This window comes from Periplaneta americana, chromosome 12 (assembly GCF_040183065.1).
Source record: "Periplaneta americana isolate PAMFEO1 chromosome 12, P.americana_PAMFEO1_priV1, whole genome shotgun sequence".
Lineage (NCBI taxonomy): Eukaryota > Metazoa > Arthropoda > Insecta > Blattodea > Blattidae > Periplaneta > Periplaneta americana.
The window spans coordinates 39,731,886-39,746,919 of record NC_091128.1 but is presented as its reverse complement, the minus strand read 5'-3'; the positions used below and the strand labels follow the sequence as shown (position 1 = coordinate 39,746,919).

The following is a 15,034-nucleotide window of genomic DNA, read 5'->3' as shown; positions in this document are numbered from 1 at the left end:
ACTATGGAGCGGTAATGTTTTCGAATGGGTGATACTGAATGTTATCTCAGGTCGCTATATTGCACGCTAGGTGACGAGGTTATCTTCCTTTTGCCCCACTTCTCTGCTCTCATAAGTAGCTACTAACCATGGCATATCAATAATTTTATGACCAAATGGAGGAGTTAAATTATTTGTGAAAATAAGATGTTACTTTTTCTAGGAGTACTAGGGGAAGAAAACGAAGAGAGATTGGTTACTCATATCCAGAGATTATGCAATGCTGGCTTTACCCTTGACAGACAAGACTGATCCGTCTCTAGCCTACCAATTTGCAGAAAGGTTGCATGTCGCCCATAATTTCTCACATGGAAAGAATATGGATAGTTCAGACTGGCTTGGCAAGCAGAAGGTTTGTCTACCGCAAGAGCTTTGGGGATGAGTAGAGAACCTGTCAGCCTCTACTTTAATCTGTTAGAAGAAATAATGATAGAAAACCATTTGCACTTAAAAGCAGGAAATACTGGATAAGAGCGGAGTATAGCTTATTAACAAGAATGGAAAAGTGATTCAGAAAGTCACCAACTATGAAAAAAGTGAAACAATAACTTTGATTGCTTGTTCCTTTGCAGATGGAAGATTTTTGACAGGCGTAAACAAAAAGGCCGAGTTTGAAGATGGTTTGCCCCCCGGGTCGTAGGTTTACATGAATCCAAAGTCAAGCTATATCAGCAGTGACCTCTTCCTTCATTGGTTTAAGGACAATTATTTGCCTCAGCGCAAGCCAGGGACGAATCTCTTAATACTGGACGAATATGTTAATCATACCAACTCCCTTGAGCTGCTGTCATTGGCATTCTCCTTTATTTTCCACCATATTCGACGCATGTACTCCAACCACTGGATCACACATTTTTTGGACCATTTAAGCGCTATTTTCACGATAAGATCAATTCATGGATTCGAACACATTCAAACAAGGTACCAAATGAGATCTTTCATCAATTCTGTCTCCACACTTTAGAAAGGAGACCAGTCAAGAAAAAGATCAGCCGAAGTGCTTACAACTCCGGAAAACATAAAGAGGATACAGTTATTTTGTGAAAAATATCAGCAAAATGTAGGTAGAGAATTCCAAAAACAAGGTAATGATATGGTATAGGGGGATGAGTGTACAGATATTCTGTGATGAAGGGTAGAAAGAAGTGCTTGATTATGATTCTGTACTGTTTTGAGAAACTGAAAACTTGCTGCTAGGTAAGTGGAGTAGAGGTAAGCAAGAGTTTAAATAGCAGTGTCAATGATTGCGTGATTCTGCATTCCTTCAAGTGAAGCCATGATGGAAGTTCGAGGGATAGTGTTACACAATCAAATTTGCGCATATTGCAGATGAATCTTACACACATATTATTTATGAGTATACTGTAATCTCTGAGCTGGCTTATGGGTTACATTTGTCAGCAAGGAATCGCAACAATTAAAATGAAGTATCACAAGCATCTGAATAAGAATCTTATTTAGCATAAATGGTAGAAATTTCTTCATATAGTTTGAAGAATGGAGCAACGAGAATATTTTCTTACATATGTGTGTTACCTAACTATTCCAGTTTAGATCGTTGTCCATAAAGATGCCCAGAGTCTTAATAGTTTCAAAATATTCTATTGATTTACCATTTAGCTTTGTGCACAGTAGGTTATCATAGTGAAGTGTTCCAAGCAGACGTTCATATCCCATTACAATAGGCCAAGATTTTTTTTGGGTTTAACTTCAATCCTAACTTATGAGTCCACGTGGAAATAGAATTCAAATTGTCATTCATTCTTCTTATTGCGCCATTCATCTCGTAGGTCAGCATACATGTGCTTTATTGTTTTCGTTGCCGTCATTGATGTAAATCCTAGACTAGTAGATTCTTGTGAGACTTCAGACTGTAGAAGAAGAACGTCTGTTATGGTCGTGGAGATAGGAGTCAAATCCAATTTAAGCGAGGTTAAGAAATCTTAATTTGTGTATTAGTAGGTTGTATCAACCATGTCAAAAGCCTTACTGAAGTCAATTAGCGTTAATAAAGTCAGTTTCTTTGCATCAGAGGCCTCACAAATATCCTACAGTGCTGTAGTCGTACTGTGACAGTTCTAAATCCTGATTGATAATCATCAAGTAAGTCGTGCTCAGAAGTTCATTAGTTGTTTATGAACAATATGTTCCAGAACTTTCAATAAAGCAAGGAGGATGCTGATGTAATCATTCGGACATAAAAGAGACAATCTTGGGAAGTGGACAGACAAAAGCTTTTTTCCATAGAGATGGGTAAGTGAAAGTCATGAGTGAAGTGTTAAATATATGGGTCACTGTTGGCAGTATTATCTCCATAATTTTTTTCAGTAAGTTAATGGTTATTTTGTCGATTCCCTCAGTTTTAGTGGTGATCTGCCTTCAGTTTCTGTTACGTAACGAAAGCAAAATTTGTCCCTTGCCAGAGGAGAGGTAACTAAGTTCTCAATTACTTGCTGCTTTCCTGTTTAGTTCAAGGTCAGAGTCTACACTGCTACGAAGGGTGAGTTCTGAAATTTCCTAATGCTACTGTATGCATGTTTGTCCATAGTTTGGATGGACCAGTGTCATTATTTAAAATGTTGCGAAAATGTCTGAGTTTCGCGTTTCTTATAATGTGTAGTATTATGTGTAGTATGGGAAAATATTAGCCAACCTATTATTCATAATAACAAAACACTAACAGATAGTAGAGATATAGCAAATGCATTTAATAAACACTACTCAAACTCTCACAGATTACATCCCAATATCAAAAAAACTGACAAATTTATCAAAAGAGAATTACATAAATATAATAAAAACAATATCACAAAACCTGAAATATTCCATCAAAATTTTACTTCCAAAGAATTAAGCATTGCTATACAAAATTTAAAAACAAGAAATCTCCTGGTCCCGACAACATTCATACAGAATTTTTTAAACATTTGGGAGAAAAAGCCAAGTCTGTACTTTTATCCATTTTCAATTTATCATGGAACACCTCAATTCCTGCAGCTTGGAAAAAAGCAATCATTGTACCAATTCACAAAAAAGGGAAACCTGCTCATGATGTTAATAGTTATAGACCAATAGCACTATTAAGCATGATAGCAAAAACTATGGAGTCAATGATCTCCAACAGATTAACTTGGTATTTAGAATCTCAAAATCGTTTATCACCAAGACAAGCTGGCTTTCGACAACTACACTCTGCTAATGAACAAGTCATACGCCTTGGCCAAGAAATTAAAGACAGTTTTAATAAAAAAGAAGATACCTTGGCAATATTATAATGTGTAGTATAAAAATGAATATTTTATTTATAGACATAAGTTATAATGGTATGTAGTATGAAAACGAAGTCGTTTATTTTTATGGAGTAGTGCAATTTATTTTATATTATGTGTACATGTTATATTACTTTTAACATCCATATAGTCACACATTTCTTACCAAGCAACTGTGATTTATCTGAATATTAAGTGAAGAATACGTAGATGGTATAGTAAACAAACACTGTGATTTACTTATATGCAGGGGCGGCTTTCGAAGGGGAGCTGTGGAGCTGCAGCACCCCCAGACATTTGTGGCTCTTGTCTCATTTGATGTTGTGAAATACATTTATTATACAGTCTCTATTTAGCGGATCGAATTTTTTAAAATCTCGCTCTCATTGACATGCACGCAATCATTATTGAAGTCACTTCCTCCCCTGGTACTGCCAGAGCGAAGCCAGAGACAAGGACTATAGGTGAAGCCACTTCCTTCCCTGGAGCTGCCAGTCTCGTTTCGGATGCTTTGCGAGTTAGTTTTACCCCTCCCCCTGCTGCCCCTGGCCATGAATCCAGCGTTTCCAGGAGCTGCAAAATTTGCAGCAGTTTGTCAGTAGTGTGCAGTTTTAAACACATTTTCTTTAATGTTGTGACTATAACAAGTGCAACAATGTTTAATTCTGTACAATATTTACAGTCTATTCAGTTCAGTACCTTAACAATTCAGGAGAAATGTGAAACTAAGTGCTCATCAGTTGAATCTCATAATGGAAAGAGCCGCTAAACAAAATACAAAGGCTCGCATATTTTTTGCTGATTTATCCAGTATCCCTGCTTTCTACTCTCAATCTCTACAGAGTTTGTATTAGATTAATGTGTTTCAAAGACAATTCCATCAGCTGGGGCAACAAGATGGAGTTTTAAAATAAGAACAGTAAATGTTGCTCATGAGAAGAAGGAGCCACTGCTAGAATGTTTTCAAACCATAATGGAATCTTAAACATCTAACAGCATCACAATAAATAAGGCAAGCGTCTGGTGCGTACTCTTGAAGATCCTGAATTCAATTTCTGGCTCAGTTTTTTTAATTTATTGATGTATCATGTAGATATATTATACAACTAACTACAACATCGCCAGTTAGATATTTTTGAGGTCCAAATGTGCATATAAAAAAATTAAATTATGGTTTATTTAACGACACTCGCAACTGCAGGGGTTATATCAGCTTCACCGGTGTGCCAGTATTTTGTCTTGCAGGATTCTTTTAAATGCCAGTAAATCTACTGACATGAGCCTGTCTCATTTAAACACACTTAAATGCCATCGACCTGGGCCAGGATCAAACCTGCAACCGACTATGCTACCGAGACCGACTCTGCATATCAAGCTCTGCCATACCAGACAATACGGAACAGTGCACAGTTGAGCAGCAAGATATGTGAAAATGAAAACCCTAACAAGCGTCATAAGATCAAAGGGATTCAGACAAGGGTTGCGGCAGCCAAGGAAATGTGTCACCTCATTATCACACAAGCTAACACCTGATTCCAGTTCATAGATCATCTGATATTATCTTCTCTTCTGTGTCAAGAAAAATTTGAATGCTTCAAAAGCTCATTTCCTGAAAATGACCTAAATGTATGTGTGAAGCTTTTTCCAATGTTCGATAAGACAAACTAAAAACAGAACTCACTGTGTTGTATCAGAGACAAGAATTCAGAAATATCAGTGACGCAGTCAAGCTCTTGCAGCTTCTTCTATCTGAGAACTTGCAGGCTTCATTTTCAGAAGTTGTGAAACTACTACGCAGAGCTATCACCATACCAACGACAATTTCCGAACCAGAAAGTTGCTTTTTGTGTTTGAAAAGAATGAAATCCTAACTTAGAAATACGATGAGAGAAGAGAGCCTGACTGCATTAGCTATGTTTTCCATTGTAAAGACTATGTTAAACGACATATCAGATTTTAATAAGATGATGATTCAAAAGTTTGCAACCTACAAGACAAGGTGCATGGAACTAATCTTTAAATAAGGTTTTTGTATGCAGCCCTCCCCTGAATTCAATACCCATGAGCCGCCACTGCTTATATATATATATATATATATATATATATATATCTGTGGATGTTTAATCACATTTTTGTAATAAAAATTATCTGTAGTTACAACTACATAAAAATCCACAGAGTTGTTCTAAAATCCTTATGCAGCTGAAGCAGAAACGAAGGGGAGGGGATGACAACAAACTTCAAGGGGACAAGTTCGGACGAACATAACAGACCTGCTTCTACATAACAAAGTTCGGTTTTCATTATACTGAACTGAACATAGCACTTGTAACACATGATGCTAGTACATACCCGCAAGAAATTGTCAGGATTTGATAGTTTTGAAATTAAAGTTTAGGTATGTGTATGTGTATACATGATTCTAAAATCTTATCTAAATTTTCTTGAAAATCATCTTGATACACGCAATAATAGAGTAGTTTTTCTCGGCGATTTTAATACTCCTGGTATGAATTGGCCATCTGGCTGTTGTGCTAATAACATCCATTACTACTCCAAAATTAAGGCTCAATAGTTATTTTCATCTTCTTGCTTTCTTGGATTGAAACAAGTAAATTCAACAGTTAATAACAAAAACTTACTTGATCTTGTATTTACAAATTTAACCGAGAAGACTGAGGTCAATCTGGCCACTCACTCGTCTTGCAGGATGACTATCATCCTCCCTTAACAATAACTCTTGAATTCACACTAAATTTTTCTCCCCAGAATCAACAAAATTCTTTCCCAAATTATTCGCAAGGTGATTACTTAAATTTGTATTGGAGTCTACATAATTACGATTGGTCCTGTGTTTACCAAGCTGTTGATGTTAATGACGCAGCTAGCTCACTATGTTCAGTAGTTAATAGTGTCATATCCCAGGCAGTTCCTGTCACTAGAATCAAAAGGTCTAGTTATCCACAATGGTTTTCTAACACCTTACGTAAACTTATTAGGAAGAAAGACCATGCACATAAAAAATATAAAAAATTCAAAACTGAATTTTATTATCAAACATTTTCCTACTATAGAAAACTTGTGAAATCTAAAATTAAATCGGATAAATTATCATGGCTTCAAAATATTAATAAAAATCTTAAAATGGAACCAAAAAAGTTTTGGAAATACGTTGAATCATTTCGGAAGACAGATAATCATCCCTCTGAATTAATTCTTAACGATAAACACATCACAGATCAATTAGACATTGTCAATGCTTTTGCTGATCACTTCAAATCTGTTCAGACTAAACACAGCCATACATATGAAAACATTATTACGAATATAACAGACTCATTACCTATACCTAAAGTAACACATGATGGCGTTCGTAAAGCAATTAAAAAACTGAAACCAACAAAAACAACTGGCACTGACGGTATTCCAAATTTTATAATTAAAGGATGCTCTGATATATTTATTCCTCTTTTAGCCCACATATTTAATATTAGTTTGAAAAATGGTGAATTTCTCTCACTATGGAAACAAGCTGCAATTATTCCTATATTTAAAAATGGAAAAAGAAACGATGTCAGAAACTACAGACCTATCTCGATTCTAAATAACTTTTCAAAAATTTTTGAAACCATTATTCATAGACATATATCTTTTTATGTGAAAAACAAGCTCAATTCTTCTCAACATGGATTTACTAAAACTAAATCCACTGTCACTAACCTGGTCACATATCTAAATCAAATTGTACCAATAATTGAAACACAGGGACAAACTGATTCAATATATTTCGATTTCAGTAAGCTTTTGATGTAGTTCCGCACTATATCCTTTTTCATAAGTTAGGAAATATTGGCCTTTCTGGAAGCTACGTAAACTGGTTCGAGAATTATTTAAGTAATAGAGTTTCATGTGTAAGACTGTTTAATATATGGGTGAATATTCTGAAATGGGCAAATATGAATAACAAAACTGGAAAAAATATATTATATTAAATTGTGTACTTTTTCCTCACATTGGTTACATTTGCTCCTATTATTGAAGATTCTGGTATCAGTTGAGCTTAAAAAAATTTTTATGTAAGATTTCTAATTTAAAAAAAAAAACCAAGGGATTGTTGTTATCTTTCCCTTACAGCCCATTGTTTAAGGTATCTTCTAAACTTCTGTACTTCAGATTTCACTTGTCTTCGAACATTTATTTTTTCACGATCAGTCATATCTGCTATTCTCTTTCTTTTTTTTTTATATTCTTTGCCATAGTCCCTTTTTTTCTGCAACTCCTCTTCAGTCATATTTTCCCTCTGCCTACGTATCTTCTCCCTTTCATATTTCCTACTTTCATCATCAGACATTTTTTTCTTTCCCATAAACAATCACATGAAATAATATTCGAAGTTACTTTATCCACTGTATTTAATAATTGTATGTTAAATGAAACCTCGGTCCCACAATAAAGGGACTGATGTTACAGGGACTGTTGTTACAAATTAGTATAATTTCCAAAATAGTTCTGACAAAATAAATAGTTAAAAATATCATGAGGTTAGATTTTTTAGTCGACAAACATTGTAATGTTTTGCATATAATACGAAAGTTTAATGCCACCTGGGACCAGTGTTACCAATAGAAAACATAACATTCAGTCATCAGTGATGATTTTTGTATTTTTCAATAAAATAAATTACGACAATGGACGAAAAGTTTTTTAACTGGCGCCATGTTGACCTCTCATCACTACCAACCATTAAAATTTACCACATGAAGCAAAACTGTCTTTTGTGTAGCTCTTTTATTTCGAGGGACCGGCGTTACGAAATTTTTTGGGACAAGCTTTACGTTAAAGTTGTGCCCTTTCAGATTTAAACAAACAACAATTCCTGTCTTTCATAAATATTTTAACTATTTATTTTTATAATTTTGGCCGAGGAAATAAAATCAAATCGAAACATTCCGAGAAAAACTTAGTAAAACACAGTAAAATGTAGTTGGGGACATAGGGACCGTAGTGACATTTTGACATTTGGACGTTATTTTTTAATTATAAATTTTAAAATTGATCCTTTTATGCTTTGTTTCCAACTAAAACATGTGAGAGTTAGTTAATTAAACGCAAACGTAATCAGTTAACATTTTCAAGAAACTCCTTAAATTAGCCGGGACATACATTTACCCATTTCAGAATATTCACACATACACTCTTATTCTTATAATATTAATTGTGGTGTCCTGCAGGGATCTACTTTAGGACCTCCCCTATTTATTATATTCATAGATGATATATGTAAAAGAATAACTTCTGACTGTTCATTATTTGCAGACGATTTAAAAATTTTTCGTACAATCAAAAGTAGTACTGACTGTCAATCACTTCAATGTGACATTAATTCAGTCGCTAAATGGTCGGAAGACAATGGTATGAAAATTAACGTATCCAAAACTAATGTAATAACCTTTTCTAGAAAAACTTCTTCATTGAAATTTAATTATTATCTAAATAATGTTCTAATTAACAGAATGGATTGCGTGAAAGATTTGGGAATATTCTTTGACAGTAAATTGTATTTTCATAGTCACGTTGATTACATTTACAATCACGCAATCAGAATGTTAGGAATAATACGGTCAATAACTTATTCTTTTTCCACACCCGATTCTCTTTTAATGCTTTACTATACATTGGTGCGATCGAAACTCGAATATGCATCTGTAGCTTGGAACTCGATTACAACTACGGACTCGGCTAAATTAGAAAATATACAAAGAAAATTTATATCCTTATGTTCATTCAGATTTTTGCCCATTAATTCCGGGTACAATTATGAGAGAAAATGTGAATATTTTAATTGTCAAAATCTATATGCTAGATGCCATAAGCTAGATTATCTGTTCTTTTGTAAAGTCCTCAAAAGTGATATATCCTGTGACTATTTCTTAAACAATATTACCTTACGTATTCCAACAAAAGATATGAGAGCCCACAAACTTTTCTATATTAGAAATTCGAAATTTCTTTCACCAGTCTCCAGATGCATTAAAAATGCCAACATGCATGGCTGCGAATTCGATCCCTTCAATGTATAGACTTAGTTTGCTCTTGGCAACGATTTATCATTTATGTATTCTTTTAGGCATTATACTCAATTATCATTGTCTCATAGTATTCTCAGTTATGTATTTTAAAGTTATCCATTATTTATGCATTCATCGTCATTATTGTAATATTTGTGCTGAACTGTAATTGGCCACTGGCTGATGAACAGCACATTAAATATAAATATAAATAAATAAATAATTATTATTATTAGTATTATTATTATTATTATTATTATTATTATTATAAATAGGAAATCATTTGAAAAGACTGACTATCTGAAGGTACAGACTAACATCTATTATTAACTGTCAAAAAAAATCATCATAATTCTACAGTCTAGAGCAGTGGTCGTCAGCACTTGCTGAAATGGGTAGTGGGTAAGGAGTGTAGAAGGGAGAGGGAGAAAGCATACCCACCAACAGTTAGTGCACCTCTTATCTGCAGATAAGAGACGCTAGCCCATTGTGCATTGTGCTGATGACCACTGGTCTAGAGACCTGATGTCTATGTTTGTGTTAAACACACATACCTGACACCATGCCTGGCTCATAATCTGGGGGAAGCTGACGCCATGACTGCTTAAGAGTCTCCACCTCTGCCTTCGTTTCACGCAACTCCTGATACAGCTGCTTATTGCTGTCTTGCAGCGCATTCACCTGCTCCATCAGACTCATTACTAATCCATTGCTTGCTGTTAAAGGTTCTGGAGTGCTTGCACGACTACAGCTGTCACCAGAATCAGATGTGTCCCCACTACAGCAAGGAGGTCGAGCACCATCTACCGTAACAGGCGGCCTGGTAAACAGCAAGGAAAATGAAAAGTACTGCATAATCCAACTTTCATTTTCTAACACAACCAACTCCAACATAAACATTCTGACAAGGACTGATCATGATCTAAAAACTGAAAAAGAAAATGCTGAATAAAGATATTATCAAAATATTTCTTCACTCAGAGACCTTGACTTACAAGCCCAGCACTCTAGCACTGAGCCACCATGACAGTCACACATTATGTGAGATATTCAATATTAGAGTAACTGAATCACTACCTAAGCAAGGTTGTAACTGACAAACACTAAATTTTACAGCAGACCAAAATATCAATCAAGTTATGCAAATCTAGCTTTCTGGTAAAGCTCCCTGTGAAGCAGACTTCAATAATTTCACTGAATAATTTCAAGGGAAAAATTGTTCCAGAGCCAGGTATCGATCCTGGGACCTCCTGGCTGACCACACCAGTGCTCTACCAACTGAGCTACCCACGAACTGCACCTAACACCATCTCAATTTTTCCCTTTATATCCATACACCTCAAGTGAGCTGAAGAAAGGCCAGAAACCCATATCGAGTGCACAAAAAGTCTGTTTGCATAATATATACGTTACTGTGGGTACGTTAACAGAGAATCACGATTTCAAGTCACATGTTGTTTGTAGTAACAACTCTGTTTTTAAAAAACTATATTACTGATTGTGATTATGAAAAAATTATAATGTATCTACTGTTGATCGATGGGAGAGGGGGGGGGGATTTTAACCTCCTTCTTCCGTATACTGGGTACAACTGAGTTCAATTTATTTTGCACTCACTTTCGGTTTGGAAATAATTCCAGGAATTCATTCAGTTTATAAATAAAAATACAAATTAAAAACCAGATAAAACCTATCAAATCGATTACTGTACTGAATACATTCTATTATCAAACAAGCACAATTTTTATCAATATGGTAGTATCTATGACTAATAATAATAATAATAATAATAATAAAAATTATTATTATTATTATTATTATTATTATTATTATTATTATTATTATTATCATATTTGTCAGAAACCAGTATACAAAACCTGGATAAGGTAATGTCAGGTTAGATAAACACAATGCTGTTAGGATATCTGACCATATGCAAACTTAGGCTGGTCAACTGCCTAAAATGTAATGTGCATCCATTCTCACTGACCAAAAATAACCATCACTACTGCACCAAACTCTGAGTCTCGCAGCTCAACATACAAGAGAATGATTTTTAAAATGTGTGAAATCTAATACATCTAGGTGAATATCATCATATTATAAACATTACAAAATGAAAAAATAAAATAAGAAACAAACACAAAAGAAACGTAAAGGTGTGTGTGTGTGTATGTATGTATGTATGTATGTATGTGTGTGTGTATGTATGTATGTATATTCTAAATGCGACGAATTTCATTACAATGTCATGCTTCCAGATCATAACCTCTTCATATGAGATTTAGCCACGTGACATTATTACTTTACTTCATAATACAAATACAGTAGAACCCCACAAATCCGAATTAATTGGAACCGTGACCTGTTTGGTTTAGAAAACCTTTGGATTATCTGAAATCATTACTGGATAATAGCAACACAAAAACAGTGGGTGGACTACAGAGCTGACTGAAATCAGATTGTTATGTGGCAAAGGATAAGTGATGAGCTGATATCTATAATGAACTCACCTCTAGGTAACCAAAGAACAATGAAATGTCTTATCTTAATTATGTTTCTTAAAGACAATAATGGATTTTAGTGTCTTAACAAACATAGTAAAACCATTTTTCGCGGCCAAATGCTGTAATCTTTCTCATTCACTTCTCTTACATTTAGAAGTGCTAACACTTTTTTCATTTCGCAATTCTGATTCGAATTACCTAAATTTCTGATGAGGAGCTCCATTTTACTATAAAAATATGAACAAGAGTCGTTAATTAATTAGGCTACATCTTACTTCTATATAAAAAGCAATCTGCATAAAACTATGGTTCTAAATTATAAAGTAGAAGAAAATATAGTAGTAAGTTGTAACAGTTACAAACCTTCCAATTCCTGGGTCACTAAATCTCCGACGGACTGTATCTGGTGTGTGGGCTGTTACTGCTGGTGGAAGGCTTGTAAAATCTTCATTAGTAGTAGAGTCTACACCAGGCTTCGGCCTGGATGAATTCCTTCTAAAATCTCTATGGGCCTGCCAATAACTGTGGGGAGCAGACGAAAAGCTTCCATGCATTCCATTAGATCGAGCCACTGGCTTACTACCACGTCTTCTAGAAGAGGAGGCTGCTTGATCAGAAGACATGGGAACGTAAGTTGCATACACAGGCAAAGAGATTGGCTCCAGGGAATAACCTACAGGCACAGAATATCGACACATTGTCGGTTCTGACACTGTAGGGAAGAGTCTTCGATCTAAAACAGGCACTGTGGAGTGATTCGGCCAACATGGTGCAGAACGAAAGCCAGGTACTCTACTAACAGGTTCCTCCTCAAAAGCATACGGTCCATCAGGCTGTTGCTGGAATGACCACGACTTGTCAAGCCACTCCTGCAAATAACCACACTGCTTCTTCATCCGGCTCCTCTTCCGTTTCCCAAGACAGGAGTTCCCATTCACCTCGGGACTCCGACTCTCATCTTCCACGTCATACTTGCTCCTGCAGAGAACAGATAATAACTATCAGCATCGACAACACATGTATTACTTATGGATGCAGCACAGAATCCAATGATCTGAAACATGTATCCACATAAAACCTAAAAATCAGTGTTATACAGAAAACATATAATTTCTCCTTGTAAGTTTACGCGTTCTGTAACAATTCAATTCTTTTATCATGTCACAAATCACATTCCAGTTTATAGTGCAGTTTCTTAAATTATCAATAGAAAGGTACAAATAAATGAAATAATTTGTTGCACTTAAATAAGAAGTTAAATTTTCGTTATCGAGACTGTACATAAAAAAAAATAGTTAAGTCATAAATTGTATAATTTACATAAATATGTGTTATTAATTTTGCGCAAATTGATTCATACACATGAATTAAGATTGGGTTCTCGATACTTTTGATCAGGGCAAAAATTTAGAAGCCAAAAAAACTTCTCTGGAGCCAGGCAGAAAGTGATTTTAAAATTCACTTGCTTTCCTCTACAATGCAATCAAGTTGAATTTCGCTACATCCAGCAGCTACATCATTTCTTTTAATGTGTTTGTATCTCTCTGTTTCAAAATACCAGTGTTCTACTGATCCTATGGCTCGAAATATTCAAGTCTTGGGTCATTTATATTGATTATGTAATTATGTTTATGTACTGTAATAAAAACATTTAATGTTCTTAAATATTTATTATAATGCGTTGTTTAGAATATTTCATTGATATTACTGAACTTCCTATTGTCACATTTCAACAGTACACATACTATTATTAATATACAAAATTGCATTGCTCTTTGAAGTATTCAATTTTTTGTTATGTTCTGTTTGTTCTCAAAATGCAAGTATCATAACTCTGTTTAAAAAGAAAATAAAACAAGTTTTAATTTTAAAATTATTATATAGGCCTAATATAATATTATTAAAAACATACTTGTATGAAATGTCTCTTCTAATCAATATATGATCATTTACTGGGGAAATCATTTGATTTAGCCTAACTAAATACAAGTTCCTAGTCCCATTTGAGTTGATATCTTAAGACAGAAAACTTTTTTAGCTGTAGTAATCCCAATGTCAGTTGCAATTGAAGTTAGCTGAATTATCTATATTTCTAATCCTCAAAATATAATTTTGAACAACGCCATGTAAGTTTTATGCACAGCACTTTGTGATCGAAATATTGGGTCTCTACCAATATGTGATATCCTATCTTTGTCAAGGAAATGCACTGCAAGTCACAAAGATCAGATTGTGAATCAACTTCTCCACACTCGTCACGTTAAAGAAATTAACCACTCTCCCACAACAATAATAACCGACCTTTTTCATTCTTTAGGAAAAGGCTGTCAACACAGATTTCAGGTGCTGATGATTACCACCTTCTTCAATTTGTCTGTAGGCTTTGCTATAATCTCAATTTAAACCGAGGGAAATGGCTCAGTGGTAATGCACTGGACTCGCATTCGGAAGGCCACAGGTTCGATTCCCAAAGTCGACCAGGGGTCGAGATTTTTTCCATTGGTTTTCGACTGAATATAATTAATTTTCAGTTAAATAAAGGCAAATATTGGATTGTACTCCAATTACCACAAAATAATACACAGAACAATAACAATAAGCATTCCCAACAGTAAACTACAGACAGTTGTGATAATGACTACTATAAATAAATATTAAAAACTACTAATTTCTTGCAATTTTTTTATCATAACTTATGTGGTATTATTCCAGTTGAAAACATGATTCTGGGATACAGTAGTGACTTTTTATTGTTTCCATACTTGTGGATTTATTGAGCAAAATAAACATATTTCATTATATTTTTCCGAACCACCACTACTATTGCTATTATTATTATTATTATTATTATTATTATTATTATTATTATTATTATTATTACTACTGCTACTACTACTACTATTATTATTATTATCATTATTATTATTATTATTATTATTATTATTATTATCATCAACATACAAACAACGCTTTTTTCTTCCTTGCTACTCTAAATTTGTCATTCAATGTAAAATACATGTTACTGGTAGATGAAAAGTGATACTGCAGGTGGGGAGATGAAATTTTGGTCATTTACAGTCAAATGAGAGAGAAAAAGAGAGAGGGGGAGGGAGAGAGGGCGGGAGGGGGAGGGGATAATATATATATATAT

General features: G+C 34.4%; 1 protein-coding gene and 1 long non-coding RNA gene across 3 annotated transcripts in view; one reads left to right on the top strand and one right to left on the bottom strand.

Moving 5' to 3' along the window:
- Positions 1-15,034, bottom strand: part of LOC138710322 (uncharacterized) — a 121,379-nt gene that overhangs the window by 95,710 nt on the left and 10,635 nt on the right. For both annotated transcript variants that reach the window (XM_069841130.1, XM_069841131.1), the window contains exons 2-3: positions 12,247-12,861; positions 9,931-10,196 (exon numbers count right to left, since the gene is read on the bottom strand). In XM_069841130.1, coding sequence (XP_069697231.1) covers positions 9,931-10,196; positions 12,247-12,861 — 881 coding nt within the window. The remainder of the gene's footprint in view (positions 1-9,930; positions 10,197-12,246; positions 12,862-15,034) is intronic.
- On the top strand, positions 2,093-10,215 carry LOC138710326 (uncharacterized). Its single transcript, XR_011335208.1, has 3 exons — positions 2,093-2,292; positions 2,400-2,539; positions 10,102-10,215. It is a non-coding gene; the product is annotated as an uncharacterized lncRNA (long non-coding RNA).